This window comes from Mustela putorius, unplaced genomic scaffold (assembly GCF_011764305.1).
Source record: "Mustela putorius furo isolate JIRA1106 unplaced genomic scaffold, ASM1176430v1.1 tig00003845_pilon_pilon_pilon, whole genome shotgun sequence".
Lineage (NCBI taxonomy): Eukaryota > Metazoa > Chordata > Mammalia > Carnivora > Mustelidae > Mustela > Mustela putorius.
The window spans coordinates 92,731,395-92,753,931 of NW_025421998.1; the positions used below are offsets into that span (position 1 = coordinate 92,731,395).

Here is a 22,537-nt window from a genome sequence, read left to right on the forward strand (position 1 = left end):
AAGATACAGAACTGTCCCTTTACCCCCAAGGCTCTCTGGCACCACTCTTTGGAGCCCACATGGGTCCCTCCCCACTCCTATCCCTAACCTTGTGGCAACTACTAATTTCTTCTCCTTCTCTACAGTTTGGCAATTTCAGAAAGGTTATACAAGAAGAATCACATGTCACCTCTCTAGATTAGCTTTTCTCACTCCCATAATTCCCTTGTGATACATCCAAATCATTGTATGTATCAACAGCTTGAGTTTTCGACTGCTGCATAGTATTCCGCTGTAGGGATATACCACTGTTAACCTTCCATCTGTTGAAGAGCATTTGGGTTGTTTTCAGTTTTTGCCTATTATGAGAAAAGCTGCCATGAACGTTCATGAATATGTTTTAGTGTGAACATAAATTTTCATTTATCTGGGATAAATGCCCAAGAGTGCTACTGCCAGGTCATATGGTAAATGCACGTTTAGTTTTACAAGAAACTTCCAAACTACTTTCTAGAGAGGCCGTACCATTTTACATCCACCTCAGCAAGGCATGACTAATCTGGTTTCTCCACATGCTCATCAGCATTTGATGTCCTTATTATTTTTTATTTTAGCCATTCTGATAGATATATATTGATGTCTCATTGTGGCTTTAATTTGCCTTTCCCTAAAGACCAATGATATTGAACATGTTTTCATGTGCTTCCTTGGCATCTGTATAATCTTGGGTGAAATATTTTTCCTGTCTTTTTGCCCATTTTGGGGTAAGATTTTATTTACTTACTTACTTACTTAGAGCATGCTCAAGCAGGGGAGGGGAAGAAGGAGAGAGAGAATCCCAAGCAGATTCCTCGCTGGGTGTGCAGCCCAACATCATCAGGTTCAGTCTCACTAACCCTGAGATCATGACCTGAGCTGTAATCAACAATCAGATGCTTAACTGACTGAGCCACACAGGTGCTCCTGCCCATTTTCTACTGGATTATTGGTATTTTTTTTTTTTTAACTATTGAGTTTTAAGAGTTCTTCATATATTCTAGATGGAAGTTCTCTGTCAGATAGATGGTTTACACATACTTTCTCCTAGTCTGTCAGTTGTCTTTGCATCTAGAGAGCATTTTCAAAGAGCAAAAAATTTTTATTTTGATGAGGTTCAATTGATCAATTTTTGTCCTTTATGGATTGTACGTTTGTTGTCAAGTCTACGAACTCTTGCCTAGTCCTAGACCCCAAAGATTCTACCTTTTTTTTCCCCTAGAGGTTTTATGTTTTACATTTAATTGTGTGATCCATTTTGAGTTGATTTTTGTAGGTGTGAGGTTTGTTTCTTTGCCAGCATACCTCCAAGTATTCCAGCACCACTTGCTGAAAGGCCATCCTTCCTCCATTGAGTTGCTTTCGTATTTTTGTCAAAAATCAGTTGATGATATTTGTGTGGGTCTATTTCTAGGCTCTCTATTCTGCTCCATTCATCGATGTGTCTATTTCTCTGCCAAGACCACACATTCTTGGCTACTGTAGCCAAGTCTCAGAATCTGGTAGACTGATCCTCCCACTTTACTCTTTTTTTTTTCCTCCAAAATGGATTTAATTATTCTAAGTCCTTTGCCTTTCCATATAAATTTTATTTTATTTTATTTTTAAGATTTTATTTATTTATTTGACAGAGAGAGAGATCACAAGTAGGCAGAGAGGCAGGCCGGTGGGGGGAGGGAAGCAGGCTCCCCGCTGAGCAGAGAGCCCGATGTGGGGCTCGATCCCAGGACCCTGAGATCATGACCTGACCTGAAGGTAGAGGCTTAACCCACTGAGCCACCCAGGCACTCCTCCATAAAAATTTTGGAATAAGCCTGTCTATGCCTACAGAAAATGTTTGCTGTGCTTTTGACAGGAATTGCACTGAACCTATGGATCCATTTTGAAATAACTGACAACTTTACAGTAGGGTCTTCTAACCCGTGAACATGCTGTATCTATTTATTTAGGTGTCCTTTATTTCCTCTATATTATAAATGGCACTGTATTTTAATTTTGAATTCAACATGTTCATTGTTGGCATACAGAAATATTATTGATTTTATGCGTGTATGTGTTCATCTTGAATACAGCAACCTTGCTGAATTCACTTATTATTCAGTATTTTTTTTTATTTCTTAGGATTTTCTATGTGGACAATGATGTCATCTGAGAGTTGGGACAATTTTGTTTATTCCTTTCCAACCTGTATGCTTTTTATTTATTTTTCTTGCCTTATTGCACTTGCTAAAAGTTCTAGTACTACATTGAGTAACAGTAGAGAGGGTAGATGTCCTTGCCTTGTTCCTAGTCTTAGAAATAAGCACTCTTTCATCATCGAGTGTGACGTTAGCTGTTTTTCTGTAGATTTTTTTTTTAAAGATTTTATTTATTTATTTATTTGACAGACAGAGATCACAAGTAGTAAGAGAAACAGGCAGAGAGAGAGGAGGAAGCAGGCTCCCCGCTGAGCAGAGAGCCCGATGCGGGGCTCGATCCCAGGACCCTGGGACCATGACTTGAGCTGAAGGCAGAGGCTTTAACCCACTGAGCCACCTAGGTGCCCCTTTCGGTAGATTTCTTGTAGATACTTTCTATTTTAAAGTTGAGGAATTTCCCCTCTTCATAAGAATTTTTATTGTGAATGAGTGCTGGATTTTGTCAAATGCTCTTTTCTGCATCAGCTGAATGATCACATAGTTCTTTTTTATCCAATTTATATGTGGTTCATGTTGATTTTTTTAAAAATATTGAACCAGCTTGGGGCACCTGGGCGGCTCAGTTGGTTAAGCATGCAAATCTAGATTTTGGCTCTGGTCCTAATCTCAGGGCCATGAGAGGGAGCTTGATGTCAGGCTCAGTGGGGAGTCTGCTTGAGGTTCTCTTTCTCTCCCTCTGTCCCCCACAACTCGTGCTTGTTCACTCTAAATAAATAAATTACTGTAAACTCTTTTTAAAAAAATGTTGAACCAGTAGAGAGGGTAGATGTCCTTGCCTTGTTCCTAGTCTTAGAAATAAGCACTCTTTCATCATCGAGTGTGACGTTAGCTGTTTTTCTGTAGATTTTTTTTTTAAAGATTTTATTTATTTATTTATTTGACAGACAGAGATCACAAGTAGTAAGAGAAACAGGCAGAATGTATACCTAGAATAAATATCACTTGGTTGTGGTGTATAAGTCTTTCTATAGATTGCAAGCTTTGGTTCATTGATATTTTGTTGAAGATTTTTGAATCCAAGTTCATGAGAAATACTTATGTAGTATTCTTTTTTTTGTACTTTTTTTTGGGGGGGTGGGTTGTATCAGGGTGATACTGGCTTCATAAATTGAGTTGGGAATTGTTCCTCTTTTATTTTCTATAAGAGAGCATGTAAAATTATTAATTAGTCTTTAAATGTTTAGTAGAATGCTCCGCTAAAACCAACTGAGTTGGGAGGTCTTTTTCAAGAAATTTAAAATTGTGGATTCAATTTCTTTTATGGTTATGGGATTATTCACATTGTTTATTTCATCTTGGGTGAGTTTTAGTAGTTTGTGGTTCTCAAGGAATTGGTTCATTTCTTCTAAGTTGTCAAATTTATTAAAGTTGTCACAGTAGTCCTTTATTATTTTAATGGCTGTAGCATCTATAGTGATTCCCATTTCATTCTTGATATTGGTGATTTTTGTCTTGACTCTTTTTATCTTTGTCAATCTTGCTAGATGCTTACCAATTTTATTGATTTTTATCCAAGAGACAATTTTTGTTTCATTAACTTTTTGTTTTTCTGTTTTCAGTTTTATTCATTTCTGCTTTTTAAAAAATTATTTCCTTCCTTCTATTTGATTTAGGTTTTTTGCTCTTCTTTTTCTAGATGCTTGATGCAGGCACTTATTCATTTAAGGTTTTTCTTTTTTCCTAAGACAGTACTTAATGCTATAAATTTCTGTCTCAACACTGTTAGCTACAAACACAAATTACAATTTGTTATCTAATTATAATATTTATAATTGAGTAATGCATTTGTTTTTTTTTTCTATTTCTTGTTTCACTTGTCTTTCCTTCTTGTGGATTATTTGAACATTTTTTACAATTCCTTTATGACATTAAACATTTTTTTGTATATCACTTTGTATAGTGTTCTTAGTGGTTGAATAAATATACATATGTAAATTTTCAGTTTATTGGTATAGATGCTTTACCTCTTTGAGTGATGTGAAGAAACTTTACTTCCATTTTGGTCCCTTTACCCTGCTTACTTCTTAACTATAATTATCTTAAGCATTATCTCTAAGTATACTGAACCCCACATCAGATCGTGTTATCATTGTTGCTTCAACTATCAATATGATTTGAAAAACTCGTAAGAAGTCTAGTCTATTACTTTTTAGGCATTCTGCATTCTTCTTTTCTTTCTGAAGTTCCAAGCTTTCTTCTGTTATTATTTCCCTTCTGTTTGGAGAATTTCCTTTAGTCATTGTTTTTTTTTAAATTATTAAGTATTTTTATTAACATAATGTATTATCTGCCCCAGGGGTACAGGTCTGTGAATCGTCAGGCTTACACATTTCACAGCACTCACCATATCACACACCCTCCCCAATGTCCATAACACAACCACCTATCTCTATCCTCCCTCCCTCCAGCAACCCTTAGTTTGTTTTGTGAGATTAAGAGTCACTCATGGTTTGTCACCCTCCCGATCCCATCTTGTTTCAATTTTTCCTTCCCTACCCCTCAGACTCCCTGCCCTGCCTGCCAGATTCCTCATATCAGAGAGATCATATGAAAATTGTCTTTCTCTGATGGACTTATTACACTCAGCATAATACCCTCTAGTTCCATTCACCTTGTTGCAAATAGCAAGATTTCACTTCTTTTGATATCTTTAGCCATTCTTTAAAGGTAGATCTGACAGTGACAAATTCTGTTAGTATTCTGTCATCTGACAAAACTATTATTTCTTCTTCTTTCCTGAAATATACTTTTTCTCAGTATGGGACTTGTGATTGATAGTCTTTTTCTTTCAGCATTTGAGAAATATGCCACTTTCTTCTGGCCTCCATGGTTTCTGATGAGAAATCTGCTGTCCTTTGAATCAGTGTTCCCTATAAATAATCCATCCCTTCTCCTGGCTGCTTTCAAGGTTTTTTTCTGTTCTTGGCTTTCAGAAGTTTAACTATGATATGTCTTGGTGTGGATTTCTTTGGGTTCCTCCTATAGGGGAGTCATTCAGCTTCTTAAATCTCTAAGTTTATGTTTTTTGCCAAATGGGAGAAGTTTTCAGCAGGTGGCTTTTAAGCACATTTTATATTTAAGAAGCTTTGCTCTACAGTGGGTTTTAGGGGTCCAAGAGCCACTCAAATTGTATACAAAATGCTGTGAATGTCCATGTTTCTTAGGAGAATGTCTGCAGCTTTCACTAGATTCTCAAGAGTTCCATGACACTCCCCTTAAATTTTATGAAAGTATTGGTTTATAGCCATATTGTGGTCTTCTTGATTAAAAACAATAAAAATTACTAAGTATCATTTCTTTCCTTCTACCACACCTGTTGAATTCCTGTTTCCCAAAGATTTCCCCTACAATTTTGGAAAATATTATCACTCAGGTAAATATTTTCTGAGTGCCTAATAAGTGCCAGCTATATATATATATACATATATATATATATATATATATATATATATTTAAGGTCATTTTTAGCTTTTGAAAAGTTCTTAGTAACTAAAAATTCAGAATAAAATTTGCTGTTTTCATATCTTGTGGTTTTACCCTTTAAACTCTATTCCGTATTGCTCTAAGCTGGATATGGTAGTGATCACATTACATCCTAATAGTATAATTTCATAGACTAAAGACATGAGATTATGCAGTGAATCCATTCATCATCACCACTTGGGTTTGCTTCATGTGGATGGTAGCCAAGCACTCCTGGTTCCCCCAAGCACACTTGTCCCTGGACAGTTGCACAAACAGATTCTTCTGCCTGGGATAGCTTCACTCCCTTTGCCACCCACTTTTCTGAACTAACTCCTGTTTATCTTTTGGAACTCAGTTTGAGAAGCACCACCTCTGGGAAGTTGGGTGTGCCTCAATGTTATCCCTGCTTGCCATATGTCATGCTGTGTGCTGATTAGCTAACTTGCACTCACAACAGACTGCATGACCCTTGAAAACTGTGACTGGGTCTTACTTGCTTTTGTGCCCCCCAGGATTTTGATGAATATAACCAGACGTGTACTCAAGTGCTGCCCCCACTGAGAGTTCACTACCACCAGTTGACTGGCTGTTCCTTTCCTCCATTTCTTCATTAATGTCAGGAGCATCTGTTGAACTTTTTCACGCACGGGGGTGGCAACCAGATCTTCACAAGGACGTTTGATTCTTCCTGAATTTTTGCAGCATTTATTAATTCACGTTAGACTTTCTCCAAAGGATCAATTTATAAAAGTTTTGGCCTTTTTTTGCTAGAATGACTGCCTCCGCATTTAGGGACAATATGGACAATGCTGACTGCTGCCATTTTTACTTACTCCTGGACCTTACAAGTTCCTTAATATTGTGTTTACATTTACAGATCTGTCTTTTCTATTGGGCTATGAGCTCCTTGGGGGCAGGGACTCTGTCTTATTTATCTCAGAGTTTCCAAGACCTGGTGCAAGTTGGAATTCCAGAAATGTCTGTGGAATGAAACCTGATAATAGATCATCACAGCTATACTATTCCTCACGATTAGCACACACATTTCTACACCTTCCCCACATCTTTACTTCCTATTTGTCTTTTATCCTTCATTCTAAGCATGGTGAATTCTTTTTGGAAAGAAGAAATGGGTAGATAAATACAACACATTTTAAAGCCATCTTTTTATTCCCCCAGGTACTATCTTGGTCGCCGGATGTTCATTGTTATCTCTGAGCCAGACATGATTGAGCAGGTGTTGGTGGAGAAGTTTCATAACTTTACCAACAGAATGGTATGTAGTTTTCTCTCTGCGTATGGATGAATGGGGAATAATTTCAAAGATTCAAGGACTGCACATCACATCTAATAGGGATGTGATTGGGTCTCTTATCAGGTTTAGATCAGTTTGACTCAAAACAGCTCTGCAATGAATTCAGGTTTTCAAAAGAGATGCGCAGGACTGGTAGAAAAGAATGGCATTTGCATTTAAGAAACGCTTCAAGAAAGCTCAAGCTCAAGACAAGTTCTGGCTAATAAAAATGCTAAAACCGGAAGGGTTTTTTTAAAGCTTGTGCTCAAAGCTAAAGGAATCCAGAGGGCATAGGTCAAGTGACTGAGGAAAACAGAGGAAGGTTAATGAATATCAGAGGGAAAGCAAAATTCAAGCCTCTTGTGCTTACATCTTTCCCAGAGCGTATAAAAGTCTTAATGCCAGAAAGGAGGACCAGCAGCATTACAAGGAAAATTTGTCCCCTTGTAGCAGAAGCCTGTAAGAGGGCTCCCCGATGTCAGCTCAATCCAATCCACTAAGGAACGTGCACATTCCAACTTTTTAAAAAAGTACATATCCTACTTTCTGTCTTTGACGAGAACTACCCAAGAATGAGAGAGGTGACTGACAGAGGCAGATGTCAGGGCTGTCCCTATTTTTCAAAGATGGGGAGGATCAGAATTCTACAGAGAAGACCAATAACCTTTATGTTGATTCTTGGAAAGGTTCTAAAGTGAATTAATAAGCACTTGCTCATAAGAATTCACAATCCTTTGGGGGGACAGAGGCAAATTAAACCCAACTTCCATTCTGACAGGAATAGGAGGTGATATGTTCACTTTTCTTTTCTTGGTTATGTGGCAAACCTTCACATACCCACCATATGCCAGGCACTGTCTAGGAGCTGATTTTATTTATTTTAAAGATTTTATTTATTTATTTATTTATCTATTTGACAAAGAGAGAGAGAGAGAGATCACAAGCAGGCAGAGAGGCAGGTAGAAAGCAAGGGGGAAGCAGGCTCCCTGCTGAGCAAAGAGCCCCATGCAGGGCTCCATCCCAGGACCTGAGATCATGACCTGAGCCGAAGATACAGGCTTTAACCCACTGAGCCACCCAGGTGCCCCTTAGGAGCTGATTTTAAAGAGACAGAAGATGCGGGCTTGCCCTGAAAGAGCTCACAGTCTAGTGACAGCAGCAGATGGGCCAAGAGACCAGTACGATATGGTCTGGATCTGCAGTGTGCTGTACTAGAAATCTCTGTGCCATCCGGGATGGGGCGGGGGAAGGTTTATTAGGTAGATCTCTGGGGCTGAATCTTAAAGACATCAGCATAGCTCCCCTGTGTTCTGTGCTGGTTGAACCACCCAGAGTGGCTTTTTTTCTCATTAAATTTCCTAAGAACTTAGGAGATTGGTACAATTACCATCTCTACTTTCCAGACAGGGAAACTAAGACTCAGGGGGGTTAAGTGACACCCCTGGTCATGTGACTAACAGGAGGAAGAGCAGGGATTCACGTGCCACCTCCTGACTCAAGTCCTTACTGCCTCCACTATTAACAGCTGCCTCGGGTGACAGTTCTGATGTCACTGAGTAGCTGGTCGCTCACCCCCCAAATAAGCTCATCTTCCGGCCCCAGAGTGTCAGACACCACATGGCCACTAGAAGGAGGTGACAGCCTGGCCTGCTAACACTCCCACCTCAGGGTGGCTGAAGGAATTGCGGAAGTTTAACTTCTCTGCTGCCTCTGCATACTCCTCCCCAAACGTGATGTTGCTACTCTGCTGTTCAGGGACCCCTGAAGTTCTCCTGTCCTGCTGGGAGCTTAGGGACAGAGTCTGATGTAGCACACAGCTCTGGCAGACTCAGTAAGCAATGCCGATTAAAGAAGCAGGGGACCCAGCACCTCACAGGGCCTGGACCCACAAGCTGCGTTCCAGCAGGCAGAGAAGGCACCCCTTGAGCTGCCTAAGCCACCCCCCATCCCGGGTAGTGACATGGGACATGGCAGCCGTGTGACACCTGGGATGTCACCAGGGCACGAGACCCCAAATGCTGACCTGGGAGAGGGCTGTGCTCTACGAGACGTGCTGGGGCCCGGCATATATTCAACATGCAAGTTCGAGCAGGGGCACAAAATAAAGTTGCCTCAGCTTCAGCCAGGTTCTCCTCCAGACCAGTTGTCTGTCTCAACTTTTTCCATCTCCCAGATTAACTTTTTGCTACTTCCCAGACTATGATCCCCAGAATATGGTTCTGTTTTCCTTCTTCCACTCCACACAGTGCCCTCGGGATAAAGTTCAAGCTCCCCAGAGGAGACTGGAGGGTCTTTGTCATTTAGATCCCCTGCACATGCTCCAACCTCCCCAAGACAGGCTGTTCTTGCTGCAGCGGGACCGAACCCTCTGTTCTCTGTATAACCTGCTCTAGAGAGTCCTGCCCCGGTGCCTTTCCTCATGCTGCCTCACTCACTAAAACTGGAGGCATCACAACAGTGGGTCCGTTTACCAGCCATATGAGCCGGAGTAGATCATTTACCTTCTTCAAGCTTCTCATTCCTCCTTCAGAAAAGGAGCATCCGATCGACCTCACTAGGCTGCAGTGAGGCTAAATGAGATCACACAGACAAGTCCCACCTTCCACGAAGGCGAGAAAAGCACCCTGCTTGCATTAGCTGCTGTTGACAGGAAGATCCTCCACTTCTTCTACAGCCACTCAACCCCAGCCGTTCTTCATGGCTCTCCTCAAATGCTGCCTCCTCCAAGAAGCCTTCCCTACTTCAGTCCACATTTACCTCTCCCCTTGTCTGAACCCTCACGGCAGGCATTTGTCTCACGCACCACATCATCACTGACCTCACGGTGCCTTTTGCCATCTACAGTTAAATGAAGGTGTGCTGACGCAATGATTGGCCCCTTCAGGGTCTATGTCTTTGGAATACCTCATGGTCCAAACCCATGATGACTCTTCAGTACCTGATACATTCTTGTTCAAACCAAATTAAATCCCCATCAACTTTACATCCCCCTCTGAAGAACCATCCTCTGCTACCTGAACCCAGAGATTCGATATACACTTGCTCTTCTAGATCATTCATAAACACGTAAAAAGACCTATCAAAGATGAGATTTCTAGGAAACTCCCATGTTTATGGTTTTCCATCTGGGACTGTATTCACTTATCTTTAGCTTTGTTTATGGTCTTTCAGCCAATTCCATATTCATGACAAAACAATCCTTAGTGACTCAGTTTTTTAAAAATCATCTTTAGAGTGGGATTTTCTCACAGGTTTTTTAAAGTCAAATTAAACCGGGTTCTGTGGTTCCCTCTTATCCATATGCTTATTTATCTGTTCAAAGAACTCAAGGAGATTAGTGAGGCGTGCTCTCTTCATACCGACACCATGCTGCCTTCCCTCTAATAAGCCATGTTTACTTAAGTGTTCAGCAATTCAGCTTTATTATACATTCATTCAGTAAACATTAAACGCTTACTCCATGCAAGCTTCCACCAAATGGTCCCTTGTGATACAGAAAATACCTCAGCATATTAGTTTGATACATTAAGTGAGAAGGAACTTAAATAACGCATGGCTTCATTTTTCAACTGTGAGAGCCCATCTCTGCTCGCAAATTCAGGCTTGACTTACGCATGTCCCAGAACAGCCTGGTGTGGAACGGCTATGATATGGGAAGCTGGGTTTGGCTCTAGAATTTGCTGTGAGCTGTGAGCATCCCGTGAAGGACTGACGGAGCATAGTGGCCGGAGGTGGAGTGACACCACAGGGTACTCGCTGACACACATCCGTATGGAGCAAAGATTTGAATTCAAACTTGTTGAGTGAAACATTTTTTCCACCTTGAGAGGCCTGGGCTGAAGAGACTGGGGTCAGACCCGGGGTGGCGGTTCTGATATCTGTTCCTTGAGGCCCTCACTGTTCCTTGAGGCCCTCACTTCCATGTGGGGTCCCGGCTGCGTCTTGCCCCTTCTCTGGATGGACTCCGTGGGCCACTACCACGGCCTTCAGCCCCTCCTGAAGCACCTTTCTGGGGCTGCAGCCACAATTCACTGTTAAACCCAGATCAATCTTCTCAGCATTTCTAGGACCTCAGTTGTCCCAGCACCTCAGGATCTGGGGGTTTAAATTTAGGTATTTTTAATTAGCTCCCCTTTGCTACTGGGTACTCAATGAAGCCATGGGGCAGCTCTCTCTCTCTCTTTAAATATCTGTGGGGACTGGAGCTGGGCCCACATGACTCCACAGAATAGTCGTCATCAGCAGTGGGACTTATTTCCGGCCTCCCCTCAGGGCCTGGAGTCAGGGAAGCTGCGGGAAGTCTGTGGTCTGTGTTAGATCGGCGCTGTTGGATGGGGGCATGAAGACGTGTGGTCAGTCACCAAACTGCTACCAGGGACTGTGTGTTCTAGTCCCGAACGACAGCATGGAGCTTGGGTCGGGCCACGGGCCTGCCCCTCCCCGTTCTGCCGCCTGCATGCCGAGTGGGGGCGGGAGGTGCGACGGTTACAGGTGTGGGACGTGCGCTCCAGCCCTCACAGGCACCACAGGGGCGGGGGTGTCTCCCGTCCAGGCACAGGTCCAGCCACACCATTCACTCCCAAGAGTCACGCCTATAGCCCCATAATGGACTTGGTGAGTGGTTTTACCCAGAACCATGAAGACCCAAGTGTCTGGGTTGCCCCAGCCGCTGCCCCTCCCCACATGCACACGGGAATCACTGGTTTCGCTGTGAAACCACAAGCTTTGGCTGGCAAAGATTACAGAACTTCGGAGCAAATGAGTCACTAAAAACCTTATGACCCCCAGCATCTGCAGCAGCGCCCCGTTCCACAGGACCCGTGGGCTCATTGCAGAGCTCATCAGCACAGAAAGCTCCGGCCAGGGCTGCAGGTGGAGCGGGCCACCAGGGCTGGGGCCTGGGGACCTGCCTGCTGTGCCCGCAGAGGTGGGGTGGCGGCGGCGGCGGGGGCAGGGTGGGGGAGGGAGTTGGAGGAGACTTGGCGGGTTTAGTCCCTGACACCTGCAGCTGGTACCTCCCTGCTGACAGCTTTTGGAGACTTGCTCCTCTAGAATTTCTGAGCCCCTTTCCCTTAAATAGAATGTTGAGTAAATGAAAACATTCAGGCTTTCAAATGCGAGCAGTAAGACTTACGCTGGGAGAATGTCAAACCTCCAGCGCTGTTTTCAGCTTCATGGGTTTAAGTTTTTATTCAAATTCCTGTTAGCTAACGCACAGTGTAATATTAGCTTCAGGTGGCCAATTTTGTGATCCAGCACTTTCAAACAACACCTAGTGCTCGTCGCCAGTGCACTCCTGTTATTGTTTGGGTTTTTTTTGGTTTTTTTTTTTGTTTTTGTTTTTTTGAGCTAGTCTGATTGATTTATTTTAAAGAGATCACAAGGAGGCAGAGAGGCAGGCAGAGAGAGAGAGGGGGAAGGAGGCTCCCTGCCGAGCAGAGAGCCCGATGCGGGACTCGATCCCAGGACCCCGAGATCATGACCTGAGCCGAAAGCAGAGGCTTTAACGCACTGAGCCACCCAGGCGCCCCTGATTGATTGATTTTAGAGAGAGTGTGTGGGCGTGGGGAGGGGGAGGACGGTCAGAGGGAGAGGGAGAGAAGGAGATGGCGCTCTGAGTGCGGAGCCCAGCGTGGGGCTCAATCCCATGCCCCAAGACCATGACCTGAGACCAAATCAAGAATCAGATGCCCAACCGACTGAGCCCCCCAGGCGCCCCAAATGCACTCCTTAGTCCCCATCACCTATTTCCCCCATCCCCCCACCCGCTCCCTCTGACGGCCATCAGACTGTTCTCTATAGTTAACAATCTGATTCTTGGTTTGTCTCTTTTTCTCCCCTGTGATCACTTGTTTCTTTCTTTCTTTCTTTCTTACATTTAATTTATTTATTTGACAGAGAGAGATCGCAAGTAGGCAGAGAGGCAGAGAGAGAGGAGGAAGCAGGCTCTCCACGGAGCAGAGAGCCCAATGCAGGGCTCAATCCCAGGACCCTGAGATCATGACCTGAGCCAAAGGCAGAGGCTTTAACCCACTGCGCCACCCAGGTGCCCTATGTGATTGCGTGTTTCTTAAATCGCACATATGACTAAAATCAGATGGTATCTGTCTTTCTTTGACTGACCTATTTCACTTGGTAGCTTTGCCTTTCTTAAGAAGGGGTCAATGCACATGATAGGTCCACGGCTGCAAGTAAGGCAAAAGTTCATACGTAAAACCCAGACAGCCAAAACCAGGAACAGATGTGTGCAACCTTATTTGCCCGAGCCTTGTTTTGAACCAGGATGCCATGCCTTTTAGGACACACTGTGATATGTGCCGGAAACCTTCCAGCCTGAGCTAGGAGCACCTCATCCTGGGATGGGCTGCCCGTGGGAGGTCCCAAGGGACACCCACGATGAGGCGCTCACTCCCTGTAGGCCTCCCCTTTCACCGGCTTTTCTCAGGTCCGGACGTGGCTGGTCCTAAAAAAGCCAGGCCCAGGGAATTGCATTTGGTCTGTAAAAATGCACTTAGCTTCACGTTTCCAACTTGGTTAAGTGTGAACTTTAACATTTTTCAAGGCCCTGAGTACATCACGAAGCCTGAGGAAGGCAGGAATAGTGCTAAGTGGTATTGATTTGGATGCTCAAATTCTCTTCTCTCAGTGCCCTGAAGAACTTTCTAAAACTCCAAAATCTTGCTGAAAATGATTTCATAGTTCATGTCTTACTAGGACCCTTGCTTCAACAGGAAGCCATCTTTACATTTTTCAAAAAAGAGAGAAGTAAAATCTTGTTCTTGTATTTGTACCTCCTTTCCTTAACTGTTGTGTCAGCGGAAGTAGAAATGAATGTGTAAACCAGGAGATTAATATCCAGAATTTGGGGGAGAGAATAATAAATAAGCCACAGAAGCAATTTTGGTGTCTCAGGGGTTATATTCCTGAACATCTCGTGAAGTCAAGTCCTTGTGCCCAAGTCCTGACCCTCACGCTCCTCCTTTGCCCCAATCTCTCTCTCTCTCTCTTTTTTTTAAGATTTTATTTATTTGACAGACAGAGATCACAAGTGGGCAGAGGAGCAGGCAGAGAGAGAGTGGGAAGCAGGCTCCCTGCTGAGCAGAGAGCCTGATGTGGGGCTCCATCCCAGGACTCTGGGATCATGACCTGAGCCAAAGGCAGAGGCTTTAACCCACTGAGCCACCCAGGCGCCCCAACCACAATCTCTTTTGATCTCGCCCTGTTTCTTCCCATCTTCCCCCACCTTCTTACAAGTCATGCCCCAGCAGTGTAGTGAAAGGCACGTGGCTTAAATTTAAAGAAATGAAATAAGATTCTGGATTTGCGGGATGCCTGAGTGGCTCAGTTGGTTGGACGACTGCCTTCGGCTCAGGTCGTGATCCCAGGGTCCCGGGATGGAGTCCCACATCGGGCTCCCAGCTCCACGGGGAGTCTGCTTCTCTCTCTGCCCTTCTCCTCACTCATGCTCTCTCTCAAATAAATAAATAAAATAAAATAAAAAATAAGATTCTGGATTTGCTGCCTTTTATTAGCTGAGTGACATGGACCAGTCCTTTCAATTTCTCTGGGCCTCTTTCCTCTTGTATCAAGTATGAGCCACAGACAAGCTAACTACCAGGTGTGTTTGGCTCCCAGTGCAGGGGACAGTCAGTGCCAATGGGTAATACATGGTCTCCTGCCAGCATCCCAGAGAGCCATTTTGAGCTTGGGATGTAAGCATCCCTCTTCGGGCCCATCAGGAGAATTTCTTCTCCCAGCCAAGCATGACAGGTGCTGTATCTGGGGTACCTGTCTCTCCTTAACACCGCTTCTGTCAAGAAACTGCTGAGAGCTTTTGAAGGCATTCCTCAGAAGACTTAACAAACGCCCGGACCCTCTTTCCAGTCAGGAAGAGCCCACACTGTGGGGCATGGGGCTCACAGAAGCACAGTTCCAAGCTTGTGGTTTCCTCCTCTTTGGTGGATAAAATTCTAGGAACCCTGTATCAGGCCAGGCCAGCAGAGTCCACATTAGGACTCTATCCAAATTAGAAGAGGTCCCCTTCCTTCCACCAGCTGATGTCCGGTTGGCAGAAGAAGCCCTATCTGGGTTACGTCCCCTAAGCCAGCCCCCTAGACCCGTCCCAGTCTAAGTCAGAGTGAAGGAACAGAGAATGTCCCTTAGGATCATTTTCTACTGGCCAAGAGTCAATGGATGAAAACTCTCCAGTGGACAGAACACTTTTGCTATACCAAAGCACCAAATGTAAGCCCTGTTTGGTTGAAATGTTTTTATAGCCAAAGAGCAATCATCATAGGTTGAAAGTAACGTTTTCCAGAATATCCAGGTGAGAACATTCTATCCAGGCTTATCCAGGTGAGAAAATTCTAGAACTTTTGTTGATTCATATAATATGGGACCGCGCAAGAGGTTTCACAGACACAGGCAAGAGAGAGACCGGTGGTACCATAGAGCTTCCTCATCTGCGCCCGGTTGTGTGAGAATTCAAAAGTTTGCAACGGTGGGTTCAGCATCTTGTGATCACGGCACGCTTTGGTGTTCCTATTTTTGTAGCCTACTTGACATCCTTTACACTGAACGGGTTGGCAACACTGGCCTCGTGACCAGTGATCTACAACCATATTCCAGAGTCTTCGGAAGCGCCCCCCTCTGTTTGCCTGTGGCTCTGCGTGGCTGTTGGGAAATGGTTGACTGCCTGGCCAAGGCACCACAGAGATTGTACGCATCTGAAGTCAACATCCTTGCAGATGCCAGGACGCAAAAAGCGTTGTTGTTTTTCTTTTCGTGTGGCTCCAGCTTCACATTCCATTAGGCCTCCTCAACATTCTTTATCACAACATCGCAAAGAGGCACTACATGCATGTGGCAGCATTTTCCAGAAAGAGTTGTGTGGCTCCCTCAGACCAGTTGAAAACCACGGGTTTGAGCCACGCTCAACCCCCAGCGTGGGATGCTCTCTTCATGGGAACACAGAATGACGAGGTGTTGGTTTTCCTTAATAACTTGTGCCTCGGGATTCTGTGATTCTTCAACCTTAAAGCTTATGCTTAGCTGGTTTAAGAAGAAGCTGGACTCAATTTTAAGAGATCTTAATTGAAAAGACAAACACATTCAACTGTCCGCGGGAAACTCAGGGGAGCCACGAGGCCACTACTGAACCACTGCTGCTTGCCAAGACGGTGTTTTCCTCATTTCTGGAGAATCACCCCAAGACGATTCTCAAAGCACTTCGTTAGCTTTGAGATCAACAGACACTGGTTGTAAAGCACCCCATTCCCAGCCTCCAAGTCAACTGTGAGCTCCTTCGAGGGCAAGGATTCCATTCTTTGCCCGGATAGTTTCAGTGCTAGCATCCCACCCGGCACATAGTAGGTGCTCAGTAAAGGGCGGCAGTGTGGTAACTCTGCAACTGGCTGGATTTTAGCTGAGGGAGGGGGGACAACTCCCAGTTTTAGGGGGTTTAGGTTAGCGTAGGCTTTTTTGAAAATTTTTTGACTGTGTGAAAACACACTTCACATCATGACACAGAGTACACACACACACTCTATCACACTCTCACATGTGCGTGCTCTCTTTCACACACACACACACACACACCCCTACCTTGAAAACCAAATACTTATTTTTACTTTGTGAAACACTCCTCAGAGTATCTTCTACCCTGTTCGACTCCTTATTTCCCTCGACTTTCATAAAATGCTGCTTGCCATCCACTATCTTGATTTCATGGCTGGTTGTGGCCTGGAGTCTGGAAACCCCCTGGCTGAGGGCTGATTGGAGGGACCTGCACCGAGACTCAGGAGACAGGGCTGGGCGGACAGATGGGAGTCTAGAAAGCCCTGTTTCTCTGGCTCTTCCTTCCTGAGGCTCGTGGGCATCAGTCAGTAAAGGGAGTCAGTTATTATGGGGAAACAGGGCTGGGTGAGGCTGGGGAAACAGTTACTATGGGGAAACAAGGCCAGGGAAGTCAGTGCTCCAAAGGCACAGAATTTCAGTTGTGTAAGAGGAAAAGCGTTCTGTGGACAGACGGTGGAGATGGTTGACAGCGTGAATACACTGTACGCTTAGAGACGGTTATGATGGTCAGTTTTACATTGTGTGTATTTTGCCACAGTCGGAAAGTATATATATACTTGTGTGAAAACCAACATTCCTGCAGCGGTCCCCTGGAGATAGAGCCTCAGGATTAGAGGAGTCCTTAAGGGTCATTTAGACCAATCCTCCCTGGACGCTCAAGCCTCTGGCGTAGAATTTCCCCCAAAGGGACTACAGTCACCAGGAATGGGGCCTCATCACTCACCACAGGTTATTTTATCTTGGGACAATTCTGACGTGCGACTGTTCAGAAGTTCTTCTTTGGATGAGCTGGAATTTTCCCCGCAGCCTCCACGATAGAAGCCATTTCCACCCCTCAGGGTCACTGAAACAACCTTAATCCCCTTTTCCACAGACTCTTGCACAGTTCAGGAAGTATTGTTTCAGTGCATCCTAAGCACCACCCTCTGATCTCCCAAGTCTCCACTTTCCAGCTTCACCTTCCAAAATCTGTCCAAGTCTCCCCTCACCCTCCTCTGAAGGGACCTGTTGGCCCCCCTCCCTCTTAGAGTCATCTCTCGAAACGAAATCATGACTCTGACCAATGCCCCGAAATGTCCCATCACCAAACGGAGAATTCGGCTGTAGGCTGAGAGGACAGCGCTGGCGTGGCAGGCTGGTGAGGGAGTGAGCTGAGGACAGCGCTGACATATTACGTGCAAGATTAGATTTGTCCTCTGGGTGCCAGACTAAAAAAATCTCGTGGATCCAACCCTTAGTTCTAAAGGACAGATGCAAGATCCCATCAACCACGACTCTTACCTCTAATATATTCTGTTCTGTCAGAACCCTATAAAACACCACCCAGCTCTCCTTGGAGCCAAATGCTTTATTACACGTAGCATGGCCCAGGACTGGGTGCTTGCCAATATGCAAATTCACACAATGTACCACTTCCTCCTTTGACTCTGGAACCCAAACAAATGGGTCATGTTCCCCAAATCCCGTAAAAGTACGATTCTGTACAGTGACCACGGCACTCCTAAAGAATTTCCTTCTAAGTAGGGAGAGGGATTTCTTTGCAGAAAAATACCTCTGCAGCTTCATTCCACCATATAATTAAATCTCCCCTAGATACTTTGAAGTTATGTTTTATAGCTTATTTTGAATGTTCATATTTTATCTGAAAATTATAATTTTCCTCTAAACACGAGTTTTTACCAGGCTTTTGAATTATGACAGCTGGCTTCATATTTCAGCTATACAACAGTGAAAAGACACAGTGAACATGTCCATCACAAGAGCTACCTAGAGTGCTGGGTCTTCCAGTCCCCCTGCCTTCCTGTACCCCACTGCCCTGGGTCTGGGGGTGTGCCAACCAGCTTGAGGGACCCCAATTTTGATGACCCGGTTGGAGTAGCTGGTTTCAAGATGGAACAGGATGGGGAGAAGGGTGAGGCGTCCTCGTGTTTGGGCGCTTTCAGACTCAGCTCGAATCTATCTCCTCAGAGCAGCCTTCCTGGCAAGCTGGGCCTATCATTCTCTCACCGGCTCTATTTCTAACACACATATTGGTTAGTGCAGAGGTCTCCGTCTGCATCCCCAAGAGACCGTCAGCTCCTTGAAGGCCAGGCAGTGCCTTCCCTATTAGACACTGTGTAGCCAACTCTTTGCATACGAGACACAACAAAAGTTGGCTGAATGAGAAAAATGAATGACAAGAAGAACCCAGAAACACAGGGATAGGAGTTCTCTTAGAAGCAGCTCTGTTGGGACATGCTTCTCAAAGATTCTCTTGTTTTTCCCTGACCCGCCCCCCCCCCCACTCCCCACATTCTCTCCCCCTCCACACAGCATGTCCCCAAAGATCCAGAGACATGAGTCTGTCATCTCCTGGCCCGGCCTAACCAATCCTGCCACACAAAACCCTCCGCCACCATGTTTAGACCTGAAACTCAATCCTAGGAAAGACAAGCCCATCTCCATGAAGCCCGCTGTTTGGGCCTCAGGGAACCCTCGCTGAAACCCAGGAAACTTCATAGACCTCGCTCCTTGTCCACAGAAGCTGCTGAGTTACTCTGTGGCACTGTAAGAGGGTAGACATGGGTCAGAAGAGCCTACCCGGCGGCTGCGCACACGCCCTCACCATGAATCTCTGGACCATTATCCTTGAGTCTTCACATGCTTCCCCCGCGTCCTAGTTTGTGGGTCACTCGTGGGCTTTAACCAGAGTCTTTCTCATTGACCTGTACTGTCACCAACGTGGCTTTCGCTCCCTCGTGTCCTAATCCTCTGCTTGTCTCTCTCAGGTGTCCGGTTTGGAGTCCAAACCGGTGATGGACAGTGTCCTGTTTTTACGCGACACAAGATGGGAAGAGGTCAGAAGTGTCCTGACTTCGTCCTTCAGTCCTGACAGGCTGGATGAGGTACGCTGCAAGGAATGCGGACTCGCCCCTTACCGTTTCTTCTCTCCCAATTGTGATGGAGAGCGGGTTCCTGGGGTGCCCCTTGTCCAAGCAGGACATTAAAATGCCCTGCCCACAGGGGCCATCAGACCTCCCTAGGACAAAAAAAGCCCAGGGGAGAGCGCTGGAGTGAGGTCCACTTCCCCAGGCCCCACATCTCCAGTGGCCATGAAGCAACTGTGAGTCTCCAAGCGTGTCTGGCACACCTGCGAGGTCCTGGGATGGCCCCAGGCACATTGGGGCCACCCAGGAGGAAATGGGAGACATGCCTCTCATCCTTCTAGGTCTGACGGATCGCCTGGGAATCTTGTCAAAATGCAGAGTCCGATTCAGCAGGTCTGGGGGTGGGGGATGGGCTGAGATCCTACATCTCTACCAAGCTCCCAGGTGAAGCATGTTTTACACAGGGAGGAAACAGAGCAGCTAGAAACGAGGGTGAGCTGCGGCTCCAGTCCGCAGAGGGGAAGAGATGGCTTCAGGTCGCAGGGGAGGGGCCCCGCTCTTTCCTTCCGGCCCTTGGTCCTGCCTCTGGGCCAAGATCTGTCACACCTGATCTTCACACCTGTAAGTTCGGCTTTGGTGTTTGGCCTAAATTCTGCAAGAATTTGGGGGATCGAGCACTTCACATCAGAAGGGCTCAGGGACTAACTCAGAGTCCCAAGTATCCGGGCAACTCCAGGGCAAGTGTCCTTCCAGAGCCGCTCCCTGTCTAACTGTTCCAGAAAGCCTGGGCTCAGAGCCAGGGTCTGTCTTCAGCTCAGGAAGTGAAGCGAAGGCTACTCTTAACTCAAGATGCTCACCCATCCGGTCCCGTTTAAGACCTACAAATCCCAGGAAGCTCCCCAGAAGAGGAGAGGTCCCGTGCTTCATAATTAATCCCGTCCAATAAAACACGCTCAGAAACCACTGATCCTGCCCACGGTCAGTGAGGTTTTGGTATTGGTGGCGGGGGGTGAGCTCAGTTTATAGGACCAGCGGAAACAAGCTCTTATCTGTGCCAGGCAGCACGCTGAGGGCTTCCCCTCTGTCCCACCACACCATCTCTACCACATCCCTGTGAGGTCCATAGCATCAGGATCACCCTCATAGCACAGATAAGGAAACTGAGGCACAGAGGGACTAAGTAACGCGCTCCATGTCACATAGCTCGTAAGTGGCACAGCCAACATCCTAACCCATCTCTGCCAGGAGGGGAGGCCTCACTTCAGCTGGAGCCACAGGCCTGGCTCCTCGCTTCACTGGGTCACCTATGGACACTTCAGGGGACCATCTGTTCCAAGGATGGGCCTGCTTCTTTAAAAATTGCAGAGCGGTAGGGAGACCACCCAAACAAGGTTGGGGGAAGTGTCACCTTTATTACCACAGTCACTAAAATGTTGAGGTAACCGAAAGGAGGGGAGGGGAAGAGAAGTTAGGTAAACCGAAGCTTGACATGGCTAGCTCCAACATGTTGCATCAAAATTCTTGACTCATGAGTAAACAGTGACTTGTGGGCAGCACCACAGACACAGAATCTCATCACTTATCAAAAAGAAATTGAGGAAGTGTAGCTGGTTTTTTAAAGGGAAGCAAGAACGGGAAAAAGTTTTCTTGACAGATTTGAGCTATGTTTCTTAATAAATCTGGATCTTTTTTCAAGGTCTAGATTTCTTTAGCACTTTATAGGGTATACTCCAGAAATGGAGAGAATGTCGTTTCTCAGAGAAATTCAGTGCTCCTAGGATCCAAAGCATTTTCTCCTATCTGAACCAGAAAAAGAAAATGCTTTGGATCCATTGGAAAAAAAAAAAAAAGAGTTCCTCCAAATGGTTCATTGCACTAAGGTACCCATTTGGGTGGGGGGTGGGTTAAGGGTCATAGATGATGTGAGAGAGGCAGCAGGAGCAGGGGAGTGGGAAGGGGAAGTAGCGAGACGTTTCATAGACCAGATTCCCTGGGTCTTGCTTTAGGTCTACTTAATTACTTAACATAGACTACCATAAACTTAACCCTAGTGAAACATCTTTCCACTCAATATAGTTGAATTTGAATTCTTGGCGTTTCCATTAGCAAGGATACTATTCCTGTGGCAGCGACGGTCACCTTTCTCCCCACCTCTGGAGCATTTAGACTGGGTGAGTTTGAGGTTCTTGGGCAGCATCCAAGAGATGTGTAAGGAAGTAGCTGACTGCAGATCAGGAGCTCAAGAAAGGAGGGCAGGAAAGATGGTGGCCAAAAACACAGACATGGCGAGATCACACCCAGCGGGTGGTGGTGAGAGCCATATTCAAGTGAGGGACAGAGGAGAGACCTACAAGTATGACTCAGGAGGACCAGGCTGCAACAGAAGTCCAGGAGAATGGAAGGGAAATGTGTATCAGGGAGGAAGGAGCAGCCAAAGGTGTTAAACGTTGCTTGGGTAGAAAGGCTCGCCAGCCCAAAGAACTGTGTGACAAGAATAATATTTTCAAACATTAAAGCAATGTCTGTGCGTGTTGCGCTCTACAGATCATGTCCCCTGGGATCTTCCTTCCTGCCCAGAATCGGTGGTGTGTGTTGCTTCAGAAGGAAGCAGGGGATGCCTTTCAGAACAAGGAGGTCCATGCTCAGCTTTGACCCGCGCGCATATCAGGCTTTCTGAAGCCCTTTTGAGACAGTAGTCTTGGAAGTCAAACATGCTTGGGAGAGCAAAGAGCTTTCCTCATTCCACAGGCAGCTTCCTGGGAATCTGAAGGGCAAGGTTTGGGATTCTGAGCACAGAGCGTCACTCTGCACCAAAGTGTAGACAGGGTGAAGGCTGTGACAAGGGGGTAGTTGCTATCCTGAGGAAGATGGGTAGAGGGGAGGAGGAAGGGAGGGCAGGGTGAGCCAGTCTTAGTGCCTCGGACTACCTCCTCCCCCAGCCCAAGTGACCCTCTAGGTTTCTGGATGCTTCCTTAGTCTTTAACCTCCCAATGGCCTTTGCTCCCTAGGTCACTGGTTCTCAAACCCTGTGCAACCCAGGGCTACACCAGAATCACCTAGAATCTTTGTTAAAATACATAATTCTAAGACCTACAGAATGAGAACTTCTATGGGTGAAAAAC

At 45.6% G+C, this 22,537-nt stretch overlaps 1 protein-coding gene across 3 annotated transcripts in view; it reads left to right on the forward strand.

The window, feature by feature from the left end:
- The window catches only part of TBXAS1 (thromboxane A synthase 1), a 168,439-nt gene that overhangs the window by 79,433 nt on the left and 66,469 nt on the right, over positions 1 to 22,537 (forward strand). For all 3 annotated transcript variants that reach the window (XR_006601425.1, XM_004741650.3, XM_045063056.1), the window contains exons 5-6: positions 6,858 to 6,954; positions 19,317 to 19,433. Coding sequence is in view for 2 of the 3 variants with exons in the window: in XM_004741650.3 (XP_004741707.1) it covers positions 6,858 to 6,954; positions 19,317 to 19,433 (214 nt within the window). In the remaining variant the exon portion in view is untranslated. The remainder of the gene's footprint in view (positions 1 to 6,857; positions 6,955 to 19,316; positions 19,434 to 22,537) is intronic.